At 37.2% G+C, this 22,439-nt stretch overlaps 1 protein-coding gene across 3 annotated transcripts in view; it reads left to right on the top strand.

The window, feature by feature from the left end:
- The first annotated feature begins 1,934 nt into the window (after positions 1–1,934).
- The window catches only part of ADGRV1 (adhesion G protein-coupled receptor V1), a 602,883-nt gene continuing 582,378 nt past the window's right edge, over positions 1,935–22,439 (top strand). For 2 of the 3 annotated variants that reach the window (XM_055112209.1, XM_055112210.1), the window contains exon 1: positions 1,983–2,120. In XM_055112209.1, the coding sequence (XP_054968184.1) occupies positions 2,099–2,120 (22 nt within the window). In that variant the 5' untranslated portion in view covers positions 1,983–2,098. Of the gene's footprint in view, positions 2,121–22,439 lie in introns of all 3 variants that reach the window. The other variant, XM_003822773.3, reaches the window with a different exon arrangement.

Genomic DNA, 22,439 nt, shown 5'->3' with positions numbered 1-22,439 from the left:
CAAAGCTTTTTGGAGAAGCCTTCAGCAATCCATACACTCTCTTCTTCCTAGAGATTTCTAGCACTTGAGTGGCTTGTTTTTTGCATGGCATATTCTGCTTTTCGGTTGATTAACTTTCACCCCAGAAAGAGTGCAAATTAATAAACTTAGGGTGGTTTTAGAGATCACTGTTTTTCCCACAGTGCCTTACAGAGTCTTCTGCTTCCTAAACACTTAGTAATAATTGTTAATTACCTAGTTCCCTGAGGTAGATTGGGTGAGGGTGTAAATTTTCATTTACTCATCACAGTGCCTAGGGTAATGTCATACACAAAGTAAATATGCAAGCTGAGGAAGTCCAGTTGTGGGGAATGTGTTTAATCATGGGACTTGGTGAAACAAAAATTAAGATGGAATATTTGGTTGGTAGACGTTGACTTTGCCAGGGTATTTAGCCACAAATAAAGCCTTTACAAATGCTAATAAAACAACACTGTGGGTTGAATATACATTTTAGTAAGACGTTTTAAATAATCAGGAAGAAAACATTTTTCTGTTATTGTTTTCTGTTTTACATGTGACTACATGGATAATTGATTCACAGTTTTCACTTTAAGTTGCTTTGAAGTTACCGTTCATATATGGCAGGATTTAGTAAGCATGTCTGTCTGTGTCTACTCCGTTGATATGCTCGTGGATTTAAAGCCTCCAGACCCAGGTCCGACCTTTGTTGTTGAGCCTCACAGGAAAGCTGTTCAATCTCCTGGATCACCTAGGTTGCTATTCTCCCCACCTTTTGCAGCGCCTTGATGTGTCATTTGCATTCCCACACGGTTTCTGTATAAGAATCATTTAGTCTCAACAAACTTGCCGTTTGATACCCAGCTGTTTGAGTATTGCAGCTTTCAGAGGAGGTGCTCAGCAACAGCTCATAATAACGCTAAATGAGTGCCCCTGGACGGCAGTATGTAACACAAAGTATCTAGTTATTCCTATTCCAATTAAGAAGAGTACTTGTGTGAGCTGCATTTAAAATGAGGAGGCTGAGAACCCATTTTTTTTTTTTCTATAAAAAGCGGTGAGTTGCTGTGGGAGTGCTAATCTTTCTCTTTGCTCCCAGTTTGAAACTTCCGTGATTCTAATAATGCTGCATTTGCTTTAAAAATCTCTGGTGCAGGCGGGGATGTGCACATTGCTGATGGCATGGTCTGACATTGAGCCTTTACCTTTGTGTACTGGGAAAGATAAGCAACATTTGCTGAGGGTTTACCACGTGCCAGGTGTACTGTAAAGAGTTGCACTTCACACAGTCTCATTCATCTACTCCTAACAGCCTTATGAGTAATTAATAATCCTATTTTATAAATGAGGAGACAGACAATTTATCCCAAATGTTGACCTCAATCCCTGCTTTGTAAGTTCAGTTGAGGGTAGATCCTTCCTTTCTAATATTTCATCAATTTATGCTCAAATTCTTATGGGGTAAACTTAGGGAGAGCTTCGGTAAACGTGAAACGAAACATTCTCTTAGGAACGGAAAAAGACTCAGTAAATGGGTTTTTTTCCCTGAAAGAAAACTAGGAATTGCTTACAGTGGAGTACCCAGGGCAGTGTGCACCACTGTCCATGGTGAGTTCCTTGTGCCGAAGGGGGCAACTAGAAAGTTTAGCCAAAGGAGACGATTAGAAAGCGCTGACCGCGCACTTACATTGGGACGCGCAGGCAGAGGCAAGACTCGCGCGCTCCTAAGCCGAGGCAGGTCAGCCTAGGCGCCTGGCTGCTGGAAGAGTCCATTAGGGATGGCCAAGGCAGGGTGTTCCCGACGCCAGAGCGCGGACCTGGCTGCCCGCTGCGCAGAGCAGAGTGCGCTGCCCGGGGCGGCCACCCCCGCTCCGCTGGTCAGGTGAGCGCTGCCCCGGGAGCCATGGGTCCTATTGGAGCAGAGCGAGGATGCAGAGGGAGGAGGCAAGGGAGGGGGAGAAAGGGGAGGAGGATGGAGCCCTCCTCCTGATCCGGTAGTGGTAGTAAGAATCAGCAGCGCGGGCAAGGAGTACGGACGGGAGTCAGAGGCAGAGCGAGGGTGTGTGGAGGGCCGGCGGGGACCGCCGGGAGCGCGCGGATGTCGGTGTTCCTGGGGCCAGGTAGGCTATGGCTGAGGGGTGGTGCTGCGAGCATCGCTGAGCCCCAGGGGAGCGCCTCAGCATCAGCACCTGTTGCTGCAGGTGGGCGGCGAGGGCGGCGCGGAGGGCGGGCCACAGCCGGGCCCAGGGAGGCTGGGCGCGCACCCGGCGCCGCGGCCTGCGGGTAATGGGGCATAGCTGCCCGCGTCGGTTCTGTCCAAGGCTGCGGTTTTGCAGGGAGCGTTAGGTTCCTGCACCCCCTACCCGCCCTTTCCAAAGATGTCTGATCTCAAAGAAGGTGAGAAGTGAATGAGCAGAGTGAAGAGTTTATTTTCTTCTTTTTCTGCCTGTTTGAAACCGGAACCCTACCTAGCTTTGATTTTAAAGTCTAGCTGAAAAATAACAGACCAAGAACGGTGCGCCATAGGTAATAATTGATAATGGGAAGGGTGAGATAAACTTAAGGAGACTTGTTTGTGTTCCAAAATAACCACTGCGTCGAAGAATTTCAGTGAAATATATTGATTTTAGGGAGCTTGGGATTAACATGGAGCTATAGAATAATGTGTATATGTATATATATTTAAAAACTTACAACTTTTTAATTTTAAAAACTATCTCAAAATTGATTTTTTTCTTAAAATCAAGAAATTATAGCAGTGTTCGTCAGGGGAAAATTGATTTTAAGGTGTGTTAACTTATCCTATGTAACTTGTTTTAAACCAACTTTTCCCACTTCATGAAATCCACAGCCTTTAAAATGTGTGTAATGTATTTACTAGTATGCTGTACACTCTTTTAGAAACTGATATCAAATTTTAAAGATGCATAATTACTGAGAATTAGGATGAAAGTCAAAAATATACCTTAACTAATACAGCATGATTAGAAATTCTTACTGAAGTTATGATTACTTTAAATTACTAAAGTGTTTTTTCTCCCTTTGTGTGTCATTTATCAAAATAATTAGATCAAACAACAACAACAACAAAAACCCCCAAAAGATCATAAGGAAGAGAAAAAATGATATCTTAGGCAGGATACAAATGAGCACCAATAATTTATTCTGGGTTAATTTCATAGAGTAAGTGGCGAACTATTCCGCCTATATAATTTGAGAAAAATGTAGGTTACAGGGAGATGTCAAATATACTCTGAACTGTGTTATAATAAAATATATTAAATATATGTGATTAGGTATAATTTTCTGGCTCTGCCATTAACACACAATGACTTCGGACATTCACCCATCCTTCCAGGCATTAGTTTCTTCATTTATAAAATAAAGTAATTGGACTAGGTGATTGCAAAGGTTTATTTCAGCTAAAAATATTATATCTCTCAAATTATTACTTTTAGAAGAAGTAACCAAGATACACAGACTTTAAAAATTTACAACTGAAGTACGACTGAATCCTATCTCCATTTTCTCATTTCCATGATGAATAAATATAGCAGTCACTCCTTAATGAATGCCTGCTATGTAGTGAATTCTTAGAAACCCTTTACATAGGTTATCTTATTTAACACAATACCACCATAAATTGAATAGTAGTATATCCCAATTTATAGATAATGATACTGAAGAATGAAAAGTTTAAGCTCCTTGCCCAGAGTTCCAGTTTATAAGAACTGGGTCAAATATTTTTTCCAAATGCTCTTAGGACCTATACTATACTGAATGGGATGATTAAAAGCTAAAATTGCCTATAAACTGAAGTAATCTTGGACTACTATAAGAGTCTATAATGGGGCAAAGGTAAATTATGTAACACTGAGTCTTCATACCATTAAATATATAAGTGCTGTATCAGTCTCCATTTATTATATCTTAATAAGTTACATATTTATGCTGTATATTTATTAATTGAATGCCAGTTGTATTCTCAGAAAGTGATCATATGAGATATATTTGTAACACAAATGGTTTTATGGTAATAAATATAACTGCTAGAAAAAATGTGAGAGGGCAGAAGCTAGTATTAAGCAAATGCTGGTATTAAGTGTGTCAGATGTCTTTCTACTTGAAGGTACTCACGCTTGAGACAAAAATGCTTACACCCAAGGGAAAAGGGTGTTCAGAGTAGAATTAGCTGTGACTAAACTCTTTTGTTCATATCCTATGATGAATCATAATAGTATGTCACATTTATTGAATATACGTTGTATGCCAGGAATTCTCTTAAGCCCTTTATTAGTATAATTTTATATTGGATCATGAATTAAATTGTATTATCCTGATTTGCAAATGAAGAAACCGAGGCAGAGAGATCTATGCCCTGGGAGGACCCACAAAAAAATACTTTTTATCTTAGATTAAATGTGTGATCGTTCATTGTTCTGAAATTCTTAGGCTGTGAACGTAACATGAAATCTTGAAGCACTGGAAGGAGACTTGGAGCCAAACTAAACCAACCTCTTTATTTTATATTTGAGGTAACTGAGACCTAGAACAGTTAAGAGACGCACTTAAGGCCACATATTTTAGTCACCTATACATTCTCATAAACTATTAGGTAAGAAGTATCCTAATAGGTAAACTTGGTTATTAATTGTTTGATTTATTGTCACTCAAACAAATGCCACCTCATGCCGTTTCTTATATTGCTGCCCTACTTTTATTTAAAATTTCAAGGTTGCCCCAATTAGGATGCAAAATCCTTGAAGACAGTGATTGTATTATATATTTCTCTTATATAGTATCTATAGGGTTCAGCATAGTTGTTAACCTATTGAATAAGTTGCTTTGTTGCCTATTTGCCTTTGATAAGTCATTATTTTATGCACCAGGTCTGAAATCTACACAGTGGAAGCACAATGCCATCACCATTTTTCACTTCATGTAGAGGGCAACTAGACAATTTATGATGCTTACAAAGTGTAATGAGCTTCTTAGATAATTATTTAATTTGGTTATAAAATGCAGTGTGTTACCATGGAGAGATTTGGATGTGTATTTCCCTGATTTTGGGGGGACAAATCGCATAGCTAAGTATCACACAGAGTTCAATTTACCTCCCCACCACTCTGTTCTTTTGATTTGGAAATAACTTTTTTTCTGAGTGCAAAGATAATGCAAAGTCATGCAGGAAATTCAGACAGTAAAGAAATAATGAAAAAATCACCAGAACCTCCCCAGTCTAAAGGTTTTGGTGAACAGCCAGCCAGAGAGGTCTTTCTTCTCTTAACTCCTGTCGAATCAGGGTGAGAGCTGAATTATTTATTGAAACCATTTACAGTAAAGTTCTGTTTAGTTTTAGTATTCCATTACTCCTGGGCAGTTCAGACTTTATGTAAATAAAGATATTTGTTGAGCAATGAAGATAAACATACTACTAATAAACTAGAGTCTACTTCATGTAGAATGGAGTAGTACAGAAAGTTGATTTCCTCACATCGTATGCCTAATTTTTTCCTTTCACAAGGTAGGTTTGGGAGCACAGGGAGCATCTTTTGCATGCATGGAGGGTTCTCCAATATGCCAGGATCTTAGGCCACACATGAAGCCACAGCACCCCAGCTCTGTTGCCCTGAGTGAGGTGTGGCAGAGGAGGAGAAGGGTGGAGCTGAGGCACAAGCGGCTGTGGTAATACAAAGGCTGTGTTTTCCGATTCTACTGTGACACACTATACACTTAAAAATGTACCAGACCAAGTCCCTCCCCCAGCTGCTGGGCAGGTGGTCACGGGGCCCTTTTCTGGTGCAGTCAGGCGTAAGTCTGGCTTTACCTCAAAGCCAGGGCAAGATGCTGATAGGGCATTTCTCATTCATTTATTCAGGATTCTGAAAACCTAGAATGGACCCTCTTTTATATTAAAGGGAAATACTGGCTGCTGGAATCATTGTCCATAAATGAGTCTTGAAGTAATACTCACAAAATTATTAAGTATAAAGAAAAGTTGGGGCATCTCTTTGAGAGAGACAATAGCTCTTTCTGTATGCATTCGGATGTAATTACATTGAAAATATTTGTTTTGAAGATTATGTTTTCTGGTTATTTTAATTTCATAAATCTATTTGTTATTCAAAACTTCTTTCCCTAGGCATATTTTCTTGGTTTATACTATACATTTGAGCATAGAGATTTTTCATGCTTCACTTTATTAGGGGCTTAACATGGCTTTAATCCAACCATCTGTTCGCATCTTGGCACATCAGCATGTCTGAGGTGCTGGTAGGGGCCAAATAAATTTCCCACATTTTAAAGGTTAGGGAAAGAGCTACCTTTATGAATAGATTTCAAATGATTCTCAGCAAGACAATGGTATAGAAGTGGAGTAAAAATGCATTTCATTCTCTGAAGCACAAGGTCCCCTGTCTGTCTTCAGTTTTGCTGAAAGGCAATTAGCATTTCAACTAGCCAATTTGGTTACATGCAACGAAGTACTTGGGTTTATAATTTGCTGCTCTGTCTGAGGCTGTTGAGTGCTAGGTCTTATGTAATCCTTTCCAAGTAGCCTTCTCTCCAGCATAGTTATTGTTGCTGGTCTTAAATAACTAATCAACAGAGAGTTTTCCTTGCCTTCAACTGTAGGGTGCCATAGGGCAAGGAAAATGAAATACCAAGCAAATAAGGGGATGACTGTAATTATAAATAGTCATTATTGAAATGTGGCACAGGTTGAAAGACATACAATAGCTTCAAATAAAATGCAACTCCAAAAAGTCATTGTGTGCACTGTTAATGGTTTCTCATGCAGTATGCACAATAAGCATAGGGCATACATACTGGGATTAATTCAGTTAACATGACTCAAAATTAACAAAGAAGGTGCAATTCCTTTATGCCAGAAAGAATTTTGTTGGGAATAGGTTTAAAAGAGAAAAGATTCTTAAGTGTTACAACAAATGAATAAGTGCTCTGAGGCATATTGTGGAAATAAAGGTTTTGTACTGTGTGCTAATTGAAAATAAGATTTTTGTCAGCTTCTTTAGTCGTGAATTTTGACAATTAGGTAGTATTAATATACTTCATGTATACACTCGTATTTCTCTGAGGGAGCCACTGTATGGTATGGTAATCCTTTTGTTAGGGTAATTAGGATGATATTTTCCTGTAATCCATGTCATGGACCAGCAATTCAGTGTAGCTCATCTTTTGGTGTAACACTGTTTTTGCATAGATGTACTTGTGTAATTATTTGGAAGTAAAATAATACATTTTTCATTCTTCAAGTAATGTTTAACTGAAAGAAGCCATAATAGAAAGAAGTGTTTTAGATATGTCTTACCAGTGATCAGTATAATTTCGAGAACATATGTGAAAGAATTGATTTTCATTTATATTTCCAATCTGCGATTATAAAGCTTTTGTTACAGTTATAGTTAGAATCATTAGTTTTATTTAACTAATTTCAACAGTGTTGATGAGCAGGAATGAAACGAAGAGAGCTTGTTCCTTCTCTGGCAGACTAGTAAGCTAAGGTTGGAGAGTGTTCTGGAAAAAGTGGGACTTGATTGGGACTTTGAAAAATGGTGGAAGAGAGGGAGTGGAAAAAGGTAGAGAGGACTGAGACTAGCTTAGATTAAAGGTGCAGAAGCATGAATAATACAAGTGTCTTGTCCCAGACACATATTAGATTAACCTGACTGGAAATGTTGAAAGAAGAGAAAGAGATAGCTGGAAGTGCAGAGAAGGTTTGATTGTTTTTTAAATTGATAGATAATTCACATATGAAAAACAATCACCTTTCAAAGTACACATTTCCATGGCGTTTAATATATTTAAAAAGTTGTGGCCTGGGCGTGGTGGCTCACTCCCGTAATCCCAACACTTTGAAAGGCCAAGGTGGGCGGGTCACCTGAGGTCAGGAGTTTGAGACCAGCCTGACCAACATGGTGAAACCCTGTCTATACTAAAAATCCAAAAAAATTAGCTGGGCATGTTGGCGGGCGCCTGTATTGCCAACTACTTGGGAGGCTGAGTCAAGAGAATTGTTTGAACGCGGGAGACAGAGGTTGCAGTGAGCTGAGATCCCGCCACTGCACTCCAGCCTGGGCAACAAGAGCAAAACTCCATCTCAAAAAAAAAGTTGTGCAACCATCACCACTGTCTATTCCAAAACATTTTCATCACCTCCAAAAGAAGCTCTCTACCCATTAGCTTTTGCTCTCTATCCCACCTTTCTCCACTGCCTTCCAATTCCTGGAAACCAGTAATCTATTTTCTATCTCTATAGATGTGCCTATTCTGGGCATTTTGTATAAATGGAATCATACAATATGTGGCCTTTTGTGTGTACTTTCACTTAGCATGATGGTTTAAAGATTCATCCATGTTGTACCATGTAGCAATACTTCAATCCTTTTGTAAATGCCAAATAATATTCCAGAGTATGGATATGCCACCTTTCATTTATGCATTTATAAATAGATGGGTGTTTGCATTGGTTTTACTTTTTGACTATTATAAATAATGCTGCTTTAAGCATTTGTATACAAGTTTTTTTGTGCTGACATAAGTTTTTTGTTCTCGTGGTGGCACATCTAGGAGTGGAATTGCTAGGTCATATTGTCACCCTGTGCTTCATTTTTTGAAGAATTTCCAGCTGTTTTCTAAAGTGTGTTTACCATTTTATATGCCCACCAGCAATGTATGAGAGTTTCGATTTCTCTCTGTCTTTTTATGTTAACCATCCTATTCGGGGTGAAGTGGTATCTCATTCGGGTTTTGATTTGTATTTCCTTAATGACTAATGATGTTGAGAACCTTTTCATATGCTTGTTGGTCATTTGGGTATCTCCTTTGGAGAAATTTCTATTCAGGTTTTTTGCCCATTTTAAAAATAGGATTTTTTTTGTTTTTGTTTTTTATTGAGTCATAAGAGTTCTTCGCATACTCTAGATACTAATCCCTTATCAGATATATCATTTGCAATTTTTTTCATTGTGTGGGTTGTCTTTTTACTTTCTTGATGTGTCCTGTGAAGCAAAATGTCTTTAATTTTGTTGAATTAATTTATTTAACTTTCCTTTGGTTGCTTATACTTTTGGTGTCACAGCTAAACAACTGTTGCCTGATACAAGGTCACAAAAATTTATACCCATGTTTTCATCTAAGAGTTTTATAGTTTAAGCTTTTACATTTAGGTTTTTATTCCATTTTGTGTTAATTTTTAATATGATATAAGCTTCCTTCATTTGCACATAGATATCCAATTATCCAGGTTCCATTTGCTGAATAAATCATTCTTTTTTCATTGAATTGGCTAGGCTTCACTGTCAAAAATTAATTGACTATAAATGTATGGTTTTATTTCTGGACTCAACTCTATTTCGTTGATCTAGTTTTCTGCCAGTACCTCACAGTCTTGATTATTTTACATATTTTGTTAAATTTCTTCATAAGCATTTTATTGTTTTATTAATTATGTCGTAAATGCAATTATTTTCTTAATTTTATTTTTGAATTCTTCATTACTAGTGTATAGAAATAACAATTGATTATTGTATATTGATTTTGTATTCTGTAATCTTGCTGAACTCTTTTATTTTTTTATGTATGGTGTTTTTAGGATTTTCTATGTACAATATCATGTCATCTGTAGATAGAGATAGTTTACTTTATCTTTTCCAAGGATACGTTTTATTTTTTTTCTTGCCTAATTGTCCTGCCTAGAACTTCCAGTAAAGTGCTGAATAGAAATAATGAGAGCTGAGATCCTTGTCTTGTCCTGTGATCTTAGAGAGAAAACTTTTGGTCTTTCAGCATTAAGTATGATGTGGATACCCATTATAGATACCCTTTGTCAGATTGGAGAATTATCCCTTTATTCCTAATTTGTATAATAAAAAGATGTTGATTTTTTTCAAGCGCTTTTTTTGTGTCTTTTGAGATGATCATGTGATTCCCTCTGCTTTTTTTCTATTAATTTGGTACATTGCATTAATTGGTTCTTGATGGTGAACCAATGTAGCATTCTTGGATAGATCTAATTTGGTTATATAGTGTATAATTTGTTTTATATGTTACTGGATTTGGTTTGCTAGTATTTTGTTAAGAGTTTTTGTGTCAATATTCATAAGGGATACTTGTCTTAGTTTTTTTCTTGGTTCTTTCTTTCCATAATGTCTTTGTCTGGTTTTAGTATCAGGGTAATACTGGCCTTATAAAATGGTTTGGGAAGTCTTGTGTTTTATATATATTTTTTTAAGTTTGTGAAGGGTTGATGTTAATTATTCCTTAAACATTTGGTAGAATTCACCAGTGAAACCATCTGGTCCTGGACTTTCTTCATGGTAAGTTTTGCAATTACTAATTCAATCTATTTAATTGTTGTGGGCATATTCAGATTTTTAATTTCTTTTTGAGTCAATTTTGGATGTTCGTATCTTCCTAGGGATTTGTTTACTTCTAGGTTATCTAGTTTGTTGGCATGTAATTGTTCATGGTCATGCTTTATATACTCAGTTTTATTTCTGTAAAGTTGGTAGCAATGACCCCTTTTGAATTTCTCATTTTAGTAATTCAAATCTTCTTCCCTTTTTTCTTAATCTAGCCAAAATTTTGTCAGTTTTGTTATCTTTTTTTTTTTTTTTTTTTGACAGAATCTTGGTCTGTTACCCTGGCGGGAGTGGGAGTGCAGTGGTGCGATCTTGTCTCACTGCAACCTCCGCCTCCTGGGTTCAAGCGATTCTCCTGCCTCAGCCTCCTGAGTAGCTGGGATTACAGGCACCTGCCACCACGCCCAGCTAATTTTTGTATTTTTAGTGGGACAGAGTTTCACCATGTTGGCCAGCTGGTCTCAAACTCCTGACCTCAAGTGATCCACCCGCCTCGGCCTCCCAAAGTATTGGGATTACAGGCGTGAGCCACCATGCCCAGTCCCTTTTATTATCTTTTCAAAGAACCAACTTTTACTTTTGTTGATTTTCTCTGTTGTATTTCTATTCTATATTTTATTTGTTCCCACTCAAATATTTTTTCTTTGTTTCCTTCTGCTTGATTTGGGTTTAGTTTGCCTGTTTTTTTCTACTTTCTTAAGGTGGCAGTTTAGGTTCTTTATTTGAGATCTTTCCTTTTTTTAATATATGCATTTGTGCCTGTAAATTCTCTTCCAAGCATTGCTTTAGGTGCATCCCATAAGTTTTGGTATGCTCTGATTTTATTTTCATTAATCTCAAATTATTTTCTAATTTACATGTGCTTTCTTTTTTGATCCTTTGGTCATTTAGGAGTGTGCCGTTTAATTTCAACATGTTTGTACATTTTGCACTTTTTTCTGTTATTAATTTCTAATCTCATTCTCTTATGGTTGGAGAATATACTTTGTATGATTAAAGTTCTTTAAATTTATTGAGACTTGGTTTAGGACCTTACATATTATCTCTTCTGGAGACTGCTTCATGTGTACTTGATAAGATATGTATTCTGCTGTTGTGGGGTGAAGTGTTCTATAGATGTGTATAGGTCTAGTTAGTTTACAGTATTTTTTAACTCTTCCCTTTTCTTGTTAATCTTTTATTTAGTCGTTATATTCAGTATTGAACATGGGGTACTAAAGTCACTAACTATAATTGTTAAATTGTCTGTTTTTCCCCTGAATTTGGTCAGTTTTTAATTCATGTGTTTTGGGATTGGCTTTTTATGTGCCTGTAGGTTTACAATTGTTACATCTTTCTGATAAATTGAGCCCTTTATCTTTGTAAAATATCCTTCTTTGTCTGTAGCAACGTTTTCTGTCCTAATATCTATTTTGTCCAATATTAGTGTCTTAGTCCATTTTCTGAATACCAGAGATTGGGTAGTTTATAAGCAATAGAAGTTTATTTGACTTACAGTTTTGGAGGCTGGAAAGTCCAAGAACTTGGCTCTGGTATCTGGCAAGGGCTTTTGTGCTATGTTATTCCAGGATGGAAAGTTAGAGGGCAAACAAGCATGTGAGACAGAGAGGGGAAATTAGACCAAACTTATCCTTTTATCAGGAGGCCACTCCTGTGATGACTAACCCACCCCCCTAATAGCAGTATTGTTCCATTCATGAGGGCAAAGCCTTCATAATGTAATCACCTCTTAAAGGTCCTACCTCTCAACACCGTTAGTTACAATGGCAATTAAATTTCAATATGAGTTTTGGAGAGGTCATTCAGACCATAGTAATGAATATAGTCACTTCAGCTTTCTTTTGGTTTCTGTTTGCATGATATATATATATATATATATATATATATATATATATATATATATATTTTTCATTCTTAGTTTCAACCTGTTTGTGGCTTTGAGTTTAAAGTGAATCACTTATAAAGAGCATATAGTTAGGTCATTTTTTCCAATTCATTCTAATGACTTCTGCCTTTTAATTGGAGTATTTAATCCAGTAATATTTAATGTAATTACTGATAAGGTAGGATTGATGTCTACCATTTTGCTATTTGTTTTTTGAGTCTATGTCCCTTTTCATCCCCTGTTCCTCTTTTACTGCCTTCTTTTATTTTACATAGATATTTTCTAGTATATCATTTTAATTTTGTGGTTGTTTCTTTTATTATATTCTTTTCATTAATTTTATTATTGGTTACCCTGGGGATTACATTTAATATCCTAACCTATAATAATCTAGATCAGATTAATAACAACTTAATTTCAATAGCGTGCAATAATTTTGCTCCTATATAGTTTCATTTCTGCCCCTGCTTTGTGCTGTTATTGTGGTACAAATTCCTTTTTTATACAGTATATACTCTTTAGCACAGATCTATTATTATTGCTTTATGTAGTTGTCTTTTCAATCAGAGAGGCTAAAAGTAGTTATAATAAAAGTACATTTATGCCATCTTTTATATTTATCTGTCATGTGACCTTTTCTGGCGCTTTACATTTTTTTCTGTGGATTCAAGTTACTCTCTAATGTTCTTTCATTTCACCCTGAAAGACTCCTTTTAGTATTTCTGGAAAGGAAAGTTGCTAACCACATAGTGTCTCACTTTTTGTTTATCCAGGAAAGTCTTAATTTCTTCTTAATTTTGGAATGACAATTTTGTTGCATATAGTATTCTTGGTTTATTGTCTTTCAGCACTTTGAATACATCACTGCCTTCTAGCCTCCTAGGCTAGAGGAGAAATCAGATATTAATCAGGATATCACTTTTATGTGATAATTTTCTTCTTCCTTCCTCTTTCGTGATTCTCTCTTTGTCTTTTGCTTTGGCAGTTTCGTATATGTCTACATGTGGATCTCTTTGTTTTTATTTTACTTAGAGTTTACTGGGCTTCTTAGATATGTAGATTAATGTTTTTAAATCAGATTTGGGAAGCCTTCAGCCATTATTTCTTCAGCCATATTTCTTTAACTACTTTCTGTTGTTAGTCTTCTTCTTCTGGGACTTCCACTAGGCCTATGTTGGTATATTTTGTGGAGTCCTATAGGACTCTGAGGCTCTGTTCATCTTTCTTCCTTATTTTGTCTTTTTGTTCCTCAGCCTGGGTAATTTCAGTTATTGTCATGTTCACTGATTCACTCTTCTGGCTGCTTAAATCAGCTGTTGAGCCCCTCTGTGAATTTCTCAATGTAGTTATTTTACTTCTCAACTCCAGATTTCTGTTTTTTTTTTTAAACTATCTTTTTGATATCATTCATTTGATGAGAAATCATTTTTATACTTTTTGTTGTTTATATAGACATGATTTCCCTTAGTTCTTTGAATATATTTAAAACAGTTGATACAAAGTCTTTGTCTAGTAAGTCTAACATCTGGTATGTTCTCCAGGGACAGTATTTATCGATTACTTTTTTCCTGTGTATTGCTCATATTTTCTTGTTTCTTTCCATGCTTGGTATTTTTCTTTTTTAAGAAACTGTATGGCTTTGAAGTTCAGATTCTCCCTCTTCCTAGGGTTTGTTGTCCCTGATTTTATTGTTGTTTGTTTAGTGAATTTTCTGAAGTCTTTTTAAAGTATGTACTCTTTGTTATGTGTGGTCATTGCAGTCTCTGCTTGGTTAGCTTAGTGGTCAGCTAATGAGTGGACAGAGATTTTCTTAAATTCTGGGAAACAGTAAGTCTCCCAGTTTTTGCTCGGGAGCTCCATGTGCGTGTTGAAGAATACCTTTAGCATTCAGCCAGAAAATTTTCAACTCTGCCTAACCTTCACTTCCTCTTTGCACACAGCCTCAAAACCAGCCAGAGGTGAGAATGTAGGGCTTTTACAGGTTTTTCATGAACGTGTGCACAGCCTTATACTTGTGTGTCATCTTCTAGGTTCTAGGAATATGTCAGAAATTTTTAAATTTGCAATAAATGTCTCATTGCCCAGTCTTCCCTTTTAAGCTTTTAGTTAGCTTATTGTTTTCCCAGCTGTTATCTATTACCTCTGGCAGCTATTATGTTACATAATTGTCTATAAACATTTTTGACAAGTGCCTCTAAGGAAAAGGCTTTCAAATACTGGGCAAACTTTGAGTCAGGTCAAATAAAGATACTGTGGTGAGCGAAGTCTTCAAGAAACCACTAGATAGATCAAACAATGACAACTCTGTGAATTGGGCTTTGATGGCTTTCCTACCCCATTCTGTTCCCTTCAGTGGCTGCCAGGATGCTGGTTTTAACTGTGATTGCAGGCTGTTAGTTTTTAAGGTGACTTTGGAGGCTGGGAGAGTTGTGTGGGAATAGGTCAAGTTTAAATGTAATAAAGTTCACTGATTTCCTGGAGATTCAGCTGTATTTCTTTAATAAATGCTCCTTGGAATCCTGCAAGCCCTTGGTTAATTTCTGAAGTTCTGCAAGCATTGATTCTGACAGTTTTTGCTAGTTTTCTCATTATTTTTATGGAGCAGAGGATTTTAGGAGGTCCTTACCCTGACATTTGCACTGGTTTGGATTTTCAGAGCAAACATTAGGGCTTCCCTCTACCTCTTGTTAGACATTATGGAATCACTGTCAGATTTTGAACTACAGACTGATATAAAAATAGTCTTTTGAAGACTGTTCTGTTGGTAATGTAGAGAAGGCTGATTGGAATGGGCAGAAGAGAGCAAATTAATAAAGGCAATAACAGTGGATGTATGTTGATAAGCTCTTGTTTTGGGTAGCAGCAAAACAATGTTAAATGAAGGATAAAGGAGGCATTTAAAGAGGGTGTCAGAAGTACTTGGTGACCTTTTGCATGACTTCTGTATTTAAGCAGGTTTGATGTCAATAATATAAAATAAAATAAAATAAAAAAGTTCTTCTGAAGAATATGTCATCCATCCAGTCATCCATTCATTCACCAAATACATGTGAATGAACTGGTACGAAAGCAGAAACAAAGACCAATGGAACAAAATAGAAAACAGAATAGAAATAAAACTGCATACCTACAACCATCTTATCTTTGACAAGGCCAACAAAAACAAGCAATGGGGAAAAGACTGTCTATTCAATAAATGGTGTTGGTATAAATGTGCACACACGCTCACACACGCACACACACGTGCACACACACATGAATTAACAATATCTAACAAATTATGCTTTGATGGATGTAGAGAAAAAAGAGTGAATAATTTTCAAAGGAAAAAAGTTGAGACTGTAGGATACGTGTTTTGGGACTAGCCTTGGAAAAGGGAAAGATCTCCTGTACTGTGAGAGAGGAGAAAATAAAGTAATTGGGGGAAATTGGAATTAGAATGGACTGGATAGGAGGAAGGATACGTCAGAGAATGTATTCATGCCCTTCCTCACCTACCAGGAAGGGTGGATAAAACAGACAGGTGGCATTTAAAAGGAATTTGTCCCCATTCTTCTATATATTTTGTTAAACTCAGGATCAAGTTATGGGGCAAATGCATCACAGATGGCTTGAAGGTTTCCCTTAGATCTCTCCGTGTATAGATCTACTAATTAAGTAAGAAATTTAAGGCCACCAGATTGTGAGGAAACACAATAAAGTAATGCTTTCCAATTCACAGTTTTTCCCTTCAGCACTGGGATGTAGCTTTTCCTAAGAAAGGAAGTATGGTATTGGTTGGCATAATGATTGAGCTCTCCAGGATATTGCTAAAATCAGAAATGTGGTTGAATATTATCTGATTCCCACTGAATCCATTCCCTGATGGCTTCTGTCTTTTTGGTGGAGACTTATCTAAATTACAGTCATGCATTGCTTAATGATGAGGATATCTTCTGAGAAATGTGTTTTTAGGTGATTTTGTCATCATGCAAACATCATAGAGTGTACTTACACAAACCTAGATGGTATAATGAACCACACAGCTGGGCTATATGTATATCCTATGGCTCCTAGGCTAAAAACCTGTACAGCATGCTACTGTATTGAATACTGTAGGTAATTATAACACCAAGGTAAGAATTTGTGTATCTACACATACCTAAACCTAGAAAAGGTGTAGTAAAAATACAATATTATAACCTTATGGACCACCATCATATACCTGGTCCATCACTGACTGAAACATCATTATGCAGTCTATGACTGTATGTTGGATGAACTGCCAAAATGAGAAATAAATTATTGTTTTCTTCTGAGACAAATTATTGAAGTTTTAAAATGTTGTTTTTTTAAATGAGAGAAATTTAATAAATCACTTGATTGAGAACTGGGCATTAAGTAAAAATTAAGTCCCATTTACCAAAGCATAATTTGTCAGATATTGTTAATTCATGTGTGTGTGTGCACGTGTGCATGTGAGCATGTGTGCATGTTTATACCAACACCATTTATTGAATAGAGAGTCTTTTCTCCATTGCTTGTTTTTGTTGGCCTTGTCAAAGATCAGATGGTTGTAGGTATGCAGCTTTATTTCTATTCTGTTTTCTATTTTGTTCCATTGGTCTTTGTTTCTGCTTTTGTACCAGTAACAAGCTGTTTTGGTTACTGTGGCTTTATAGTATAGTTTGACATCTGGTAGTGTGACGCCTCCAGCATTGCTCTTTATGCTTGGGATTGCTTTGTCTATTCAGGCTCTTTTTCGGTTCCATGTTAATTTCAGAATAGTTTTTTTTTTTAATTCTGTGAAGAATGATGTTGGTAGTTTGATAGGAATAGCATTGAATCTGTAAATTGTTTTGGTCAGTATGGATTTTTTTATGATATTGTTTCTTTCAATCCATGAGCATAGAATATTTTTTCATTTGTGTCATCTGATTTCTTTCAGTAATGTTTTGTAGTTCCCCTTATAGAGATCTTTCACCTCCTTGGTTAGCTGTATTCTTAGGTATTTCATTTTCTTTGTGGCTATTATAGGTGGGATTCTGTTCTTGATTTAACTTTCAGCCTGAGCTTTGTGTATAGAAATGCTACTGATTTTTGTACATTGATTTTGTATCCTGAAAGTTTACTAAAATTGTTTATCAATTCTAGGAGCCTTTTCATGGAGTCTTTAGGATTTTCTAGATATAGAATCATATCGGGTTGACGCCAGCTTCATAGAGTGAGTTAGGGAGGGAGAAGCCCATTCTCCTAGATTTTTGGAATTAGTTTCAGTGGGATTGATATCAGTTCCTTGTACGTCTGGTAGAGTTCAGCTGTGAATCCATCTGGTCCAGGATATATTTTGGTTGTTAGGTTCCTTATCACTAATTTAATTTCAGAAGTTGATAGTGGTCTGTTCAGGGTTTCAAGCTCTTCCTGATTCAATCTTGGGAGATTTTGTGCTTGCAGGTGTGTATCCTTTTCCTCTAGATTTTCTAATTTGAGTGCATAGAGTTGTTCATACTAGGCTCTGAGGATTTTTTATATTTCTCTGGAATCAGTTGTAATATAACTTTTGTCATTTCAGATTGTGCTTATTTGGATCTTCTCTTTCTGTTTCTTTGTTAATCTAGCCAGGGGTTTATCAATTTTATTTATTTTTTTTCAAAGATCCAATTTTTGGTTTCATTAATCTTTTGAATGAATTTTGCATCTCGATTTTGTTAAGTTCTTTAATTTTAGTTATCTCTTTTCTGTGGGTAGCTTTGGGATTGGTTTGTTCTTTTTTTCCTAGTTTTTTTTAGGTGCAAAGTTATATTGTTGATTTGAGACCTTTCTAACTTTTTTTTTACTTTTAAAAAAGACATTTTATTTTATTTTATTTTGTGTTATGTTATTTTATTCTTTGAGACAGAGTCTCACTCTGTCACCCAGGCTGGAGTGCAGTGGCATGATCACAGCTCACTGCAACCTTTGCCTCCCGGATTCAAGCAATTCAATTGACTCAGCCTCCTGAGTAGCTGGGATTACAGGTGTATGCATCACGCCCAGCTAATTTTTGTATTTTTAGTAGAGATGGGATTTCACCGTATTGGCCAGGCTGGTAAAAAGGGATATTTTAATACAAAGGAAGTAGTCAAAGAATTCTGATCTCAGATTGCAGGATGGCCCTTTTCAAACAGAGGCAGCTGGCCGCTTACCTTGCCTTCATTTTCCAGGGGTTTCTCCTCCCATGAATGGACAGTGAAAGCTTCATCCTAGACCAATCCTGTCTCCATGATGGCTTTGGGGACCTGCCTTGCCCCAGGGTTTTGTCTACAGGCCTGGCAACTTTGACCATGAGAGGCAGACTCCCTCTAACTGGAGGCTGACAAGTGGAAACTGTTCGGATTATTCCCAGAGGGCTTACATGGGGGCGGGTCATCCTGGTGAATTCTCAGGCATGATCCAAATCTGCCTCCTAGGCACAGAACACCATTCTCCAGGGTCGCAGTGCTGCCTGGACTCCAGGAAGCCAGTCTCTGCTGCTCCTGGTGTGCCCCTAGGGGTGGCCGAGGTTAGTAAGGCCTCCCCTCACTGGAGCAGAAGACAAAGTGATTTATCTTGATCCCTGTGAAATGGTTGCACAACCCCAAGAGCCTGAGACTCATCAAAGAATGTCCCTCTTTATTTCCTGTTCATTACATTGCCATGCGCAATTCAGACAAGACATCCCAGCACTGCTTCCAGTCCTCTGCTTAAGGGTGGGATTCTATTATTATTATTATACTTTAAGTTCTAGGGTACATGCGCACAATGTGCAGGTTTGTTACATAGGTATACATGTGTCATGTTGGTTTGCTGCACCCATCAACCCGTCATTTACATTAGGTGTTTCTCCTAATGCTATCCCTCCCCCAGCCCCCCGCCCCACGACAAGCCCCAGTGTGTGATGTTCCCCGCTGTGTGTCCAGGTGTTCTCATTGTTCAGTTCCCACCTATGAGTGAGAACATGTGGTGTTTGGTTTTCTGTTGTTGTGATAGTTTGCTGAGAATGATGGTTTCCAGCTTCATCCATATCCCTGCAAAGGACATGAACTCATCCTTTTTTATGGATGCATACTATTCCATGGTGTATATGTGCCACATTTTCTTAATCCAGTCTATCACTGATGGACATTTGGGTTGGTTCCAAGTTTTTGCTATTGTGAATAGTGCCGCAATAAAAATACGTGTGCATGTGTCTTTATAGTAGCATGATTTATAATCCTTTGGGTATATACCCAGTAATGGGATCACTGGGTCAAATGGTATTTCTTGTTCTAGATGCTTGAGGAATTGCCACATTGTCTTCCACAATGGTTGAATTAATTTACAGTCCCACCGACCAACAGTCTGAAAGCGTTCCTATTTCTTCACATCCTCTCCAGCATCTGTTTCCTGACTTTTTAATGATTGCCATTCTGACTGGCATGAGATTGTATCTCATTGTGGTTTTGATTTACATTTCTCTGATGACCAGTGATGATAAGCATTTTTTCATGTGTCTGTTGGCTGCATCAGTGACTTCTTTTGAAAAGTGTCTTTTCATATCCTTTTGACCACTTTTTGATGGGATTGTTTGTTTTTTTTCTTGTGAATTTGTTTAAGTTCTTTGTAGATTCTGGATACTAGCCATTTGTCAGATGGGTAGATTGCAAAAATTTTCTCTCATTCTGTAGGTTGCCTATTCATGCTGATGGTAGTTTCTTTTGCTGTGCAGAAGCTCTTTAGTTTAATTAGATCCCATTTGTCAATTTTGGCTTCTGTTGCTATTGCTTTTGGTGTTTTAGTCATGAAACCCTTGCCCATGCCTATGTCCTGAATGGTATGCTGAAGTTTTCTTCTAGGGTTTTTATGGTTTTAGGTCGAACATTTAAGTCTTTAATCCATCTTGAATAATTTTTGTATAAGGTACAAGGAAGGGATCCATTTTTCAGCTTTCTACATATGGCTAGCCAGTTTTCCCAGCCCTATTTATTAGATAAAGAATCCTTTCCCCATTTCTTGTTTTTGTCAGGTTTGTCAAAGATTAGATGGTTGCAGATGTGTGGTGTTATTTCTGAGGCCTCTTTTCTGTGCCATTGATCTATATATCTGTTTTGGTACTAGTACCATGCAGTTTTGGTTACTGTAGCCTTGTAGTATAGTTTGAAGTCAGGTAGTGTGTTGCCTCCAGCTTTGCTGTTTTTGCTTAGGATTGTCTTGACAACGCGGGCTCTTTTTTGGTTCCATATGAACTTTAAAGTAGTTTTTTCCAATTCTGTGAAGAAAGTCAGTGGTAGCTTGATGGGGATAACATTGAATCTATAAATTACTTCGGGCATTATGGCCATTTTCATGTTATTGATTCTTCCTATCCATGAGCATGGAATGTTCTTCCATTAGTTTGTGTCCTCTTTTATTTCGTTGAGCAGTCCTTTGTAGTTCTCCTTGAAGAGATCCTTCATATCCTTTGTAAGTTGGATTCCTAGGTATTTTATTCTCTTTGTAGTAACTGTGAATGGGAATTCACTCATGATTTGGCTCTCTATTATTGGTGTATGGAATGCTTGTGATTTTTGCACACTGATTTTGTATCCTGAGACTTTGCTGAAGTTGCTTATCAGCTTAAGGAAATTTTGGGCTGAGATGATGGGGTTTTCTAAATATACAATCATGTCATCTGCAAACAGAGACAATTTGACTTCCTCTTTTCCTAATTGAATACCTTGTATTTCTTTATCTTGCCTGATTGCCCTGGCCAGAACTTCCAACACTATGTTGAATAGAAGTGGTGAGAGGGGCATCCTTGTCTTGTGCTGGTTTTCAAAGGGAATGCTTCCAGTTTTTGCCCATTCAGTATGATATTGGCTGTGGGTTTGTCATAAATAGCTCTTATTATTTTGAGATACATTCCATCAATACCTAGTTTATTGAGAGTTTTTAGCATGAAGTGCTGTTGAATTTTGTTGAAGGCCTTTTCTGCATCTATTGAGGTAATCATGTGGTTTTTGTCGTTGGTTCTGTTTGTGTGATGGATTACGTTTATTGATTTGTGTATATTGAACCAGCCTTGCATCCCAGGGATGAAGCCGACTTGATTGTGGTGGATAAGATTTTTGATGTGCTGCTGGATTCCGTTTGCCAGTATTTTACTGAGAATTTTTGCATCGATGTTCATCAGGGATATTGGTCTAAAATTCTCTTTTTTTGTTGTGTCTCTGCCAGGCTTTGGTATCAGGATGATGCTGGCCTCATAAAATGAGTTAGGGAGAATTCCCTCTTTTTCTGTTGATTGGAATAGTTCCAGAAGGAATGGTACCAGTTCCTCTTTGTACTTCTGGTAGAATTCGGCTGTGAATCCGTCTGGTCCTGGACTTTTTTGGTTGGTAGGCTATTAATTATTGCCTCAATTTTAGAGCCTGTTATTGGTCTATTCAGAGATTCAACTTCTTCCTGGTGTAGTCTTGGGAGGTTGTATGTGTCCGGGAATTTATCCATTTCTTCTAGATTTTCTAGTTTATTTGCGTAGAGGTGTTTATAGTATTCTCTGATGGTAGTTTTTATTTCTGTGGGATCGGTGGTGATATATCATTTTTTATTGAGTCTATTTGATTCTTCTCTCTTTTCTTCTTTATTAGTCTTGCTAGCGGTCTACCTATTCTGTTGATCTTTTCAAAAAACCAGCTCCTGGATTCATTGATTTTTTTGAAGGGTGTTTTGTGTCTCTGTCTCCTTCAGTTCTGCTCTGATCTTAGTTATTTCTTGCCTTCTGCTAGCTTTTGAATGTGTTTGCTCTTGCTTCTCTAGTTCTTTTAATTGTGATGTTACGGTGTCGATTTTAGATATTTCCTACTTTCTCTTGTGGGCATTTAGTGCTATAAATTTCCCTCTACACACTGCTTTACGTATGTCCCAGAGATTCTGGTATGTTGTGTCTTTGTTCTCATTGGTTTCAAAGAACATCTTTATTTCTGCCTTCATTTTGTTATTTACCCAGTAGTCATTCAGGAGCAGGTTGTTCAGTTTCCATGTAGTTGTGTGGTTTTGAGTGAGTTTCTTAATCCCGAGTTCTAATTTGATTGCACTGTGGTCTGAGAGAGAGTTTGTTGTGATTTCTGTTCTTTTACATTTGCTGAGGAGTGCTTTGGTTCCAATTATGTGGTCAATTTTAGAATAAGTGTGATGTGGTGCTGAGAAGAATGTAT

Source organism: Pan paniscus, chromosome 4, assembly GCF_029289425.2.
Source record: "Pan paniscus chromosome 4, NHGRI_mPanPan1-v2.0_pri, whole genome shotgun sequence".
In the NCBI taxonomy this organism is placed as follows: Eukaryota; Metazoa; Chordata; class Mammalia; order Primates; family Hominidae; genus Pan; species Pan paniscus.
Note: the sequence above shows the minus strand (reverse complement) of the source record. Positions and strands in the feature narration are given on the sequence as shown.